Source organism: Eimeria tenella, genomic scaffold, assembly GCF_000499545.2.
Source record: "Eimeria tenella Houghton genomic scaffold, Eth_scaff2281, whole genome shotgun sequence".
Classification (NCBI taxonomy): domain Eukaryota; phylum Apicomplexa; class Conoidasida; order Eucoccidiorida; family Eimeriidae; genus Eimeria; species Eimeria tenella.
Window position 1 is genome coordinate 5487 of NW_013542138.1, and position 580 is coordinate 6066.

At 57.8% G+C, this 580-nt stretch overlaps 1 protein-coding gene across 1 annotated transcript in view; it reads right to left on the minus strand.

Moving 5' to 3' along the window:
• ETH_00036300 (uncharacterized protein) overlaps positions 1 to 19 on the minus strand; it is a gene marked incomplete at both ends in the record, with an annotated part of 1724 nt that extends 1705 nt beyond the window's left edge. Inside the window, one exon of the mRNA XM_013374765.1 lies at positions 1 to 19. Within this exon, the coding sequence (XP_013230219.1) occupies positions 1 to 19 (19 nt within the window).
• Between the last annotated feature and the right edge of the window lie 561 nt (positions 20 to 580).

The following is a 580-nucleotide window of genomic DNA, read 5'->3' on the forward strand; positions in this document are numbered from 1 at the left end:
CGGGGGCGGGGGCCCCCATCTGTTGTCTTTTTGGTATCTCCAGCTTGCTGTGGGTTCGTTGCAGCAGCAGCAGTTGCTGCAGCTGCAGCAGCAGTTGCTGCTGTGCTGTACTCGCTGCTGCTGCTGATGTCCCCGTTGCTGCTACTACTGCTGCTGGGGGGTACGGCAGCAAGGCTAAGCCCTTAGCTTACACTGGGGTGTACACGAAGCTGCAGCAGCAGCAGCAGTACGGATGCGTTGCAAAGAAAGAAAAAACAGAAAAGGAGCAGCAGCAGCAACTGCCACTCCAAAGACCGATCCCAGCAGCCGCTGCTGCTGCCGGTGTTGCTGCTGCTGCTGCTGTTTGTGTGGAAGCACTAGCTATATCAAGACTGCGCTTCTTTAGAGCGGATTAATTGTTGCTGTTTTGTGTCTTTCTAATTGATGCGGCTGCTGCGGTTAGTGTCGCTGCCGCGGTTGCTGCTGCAGTTGCTGCTGCAGTTGCTGCTGCAGTGCCGGCTCTCCTGACGAGCAGCAGCGACCGAGCCGTGCAGCAGCAGCAGCTGCTGCTGCTGCTGCAGCTGACGCTGCTGCTACTGCA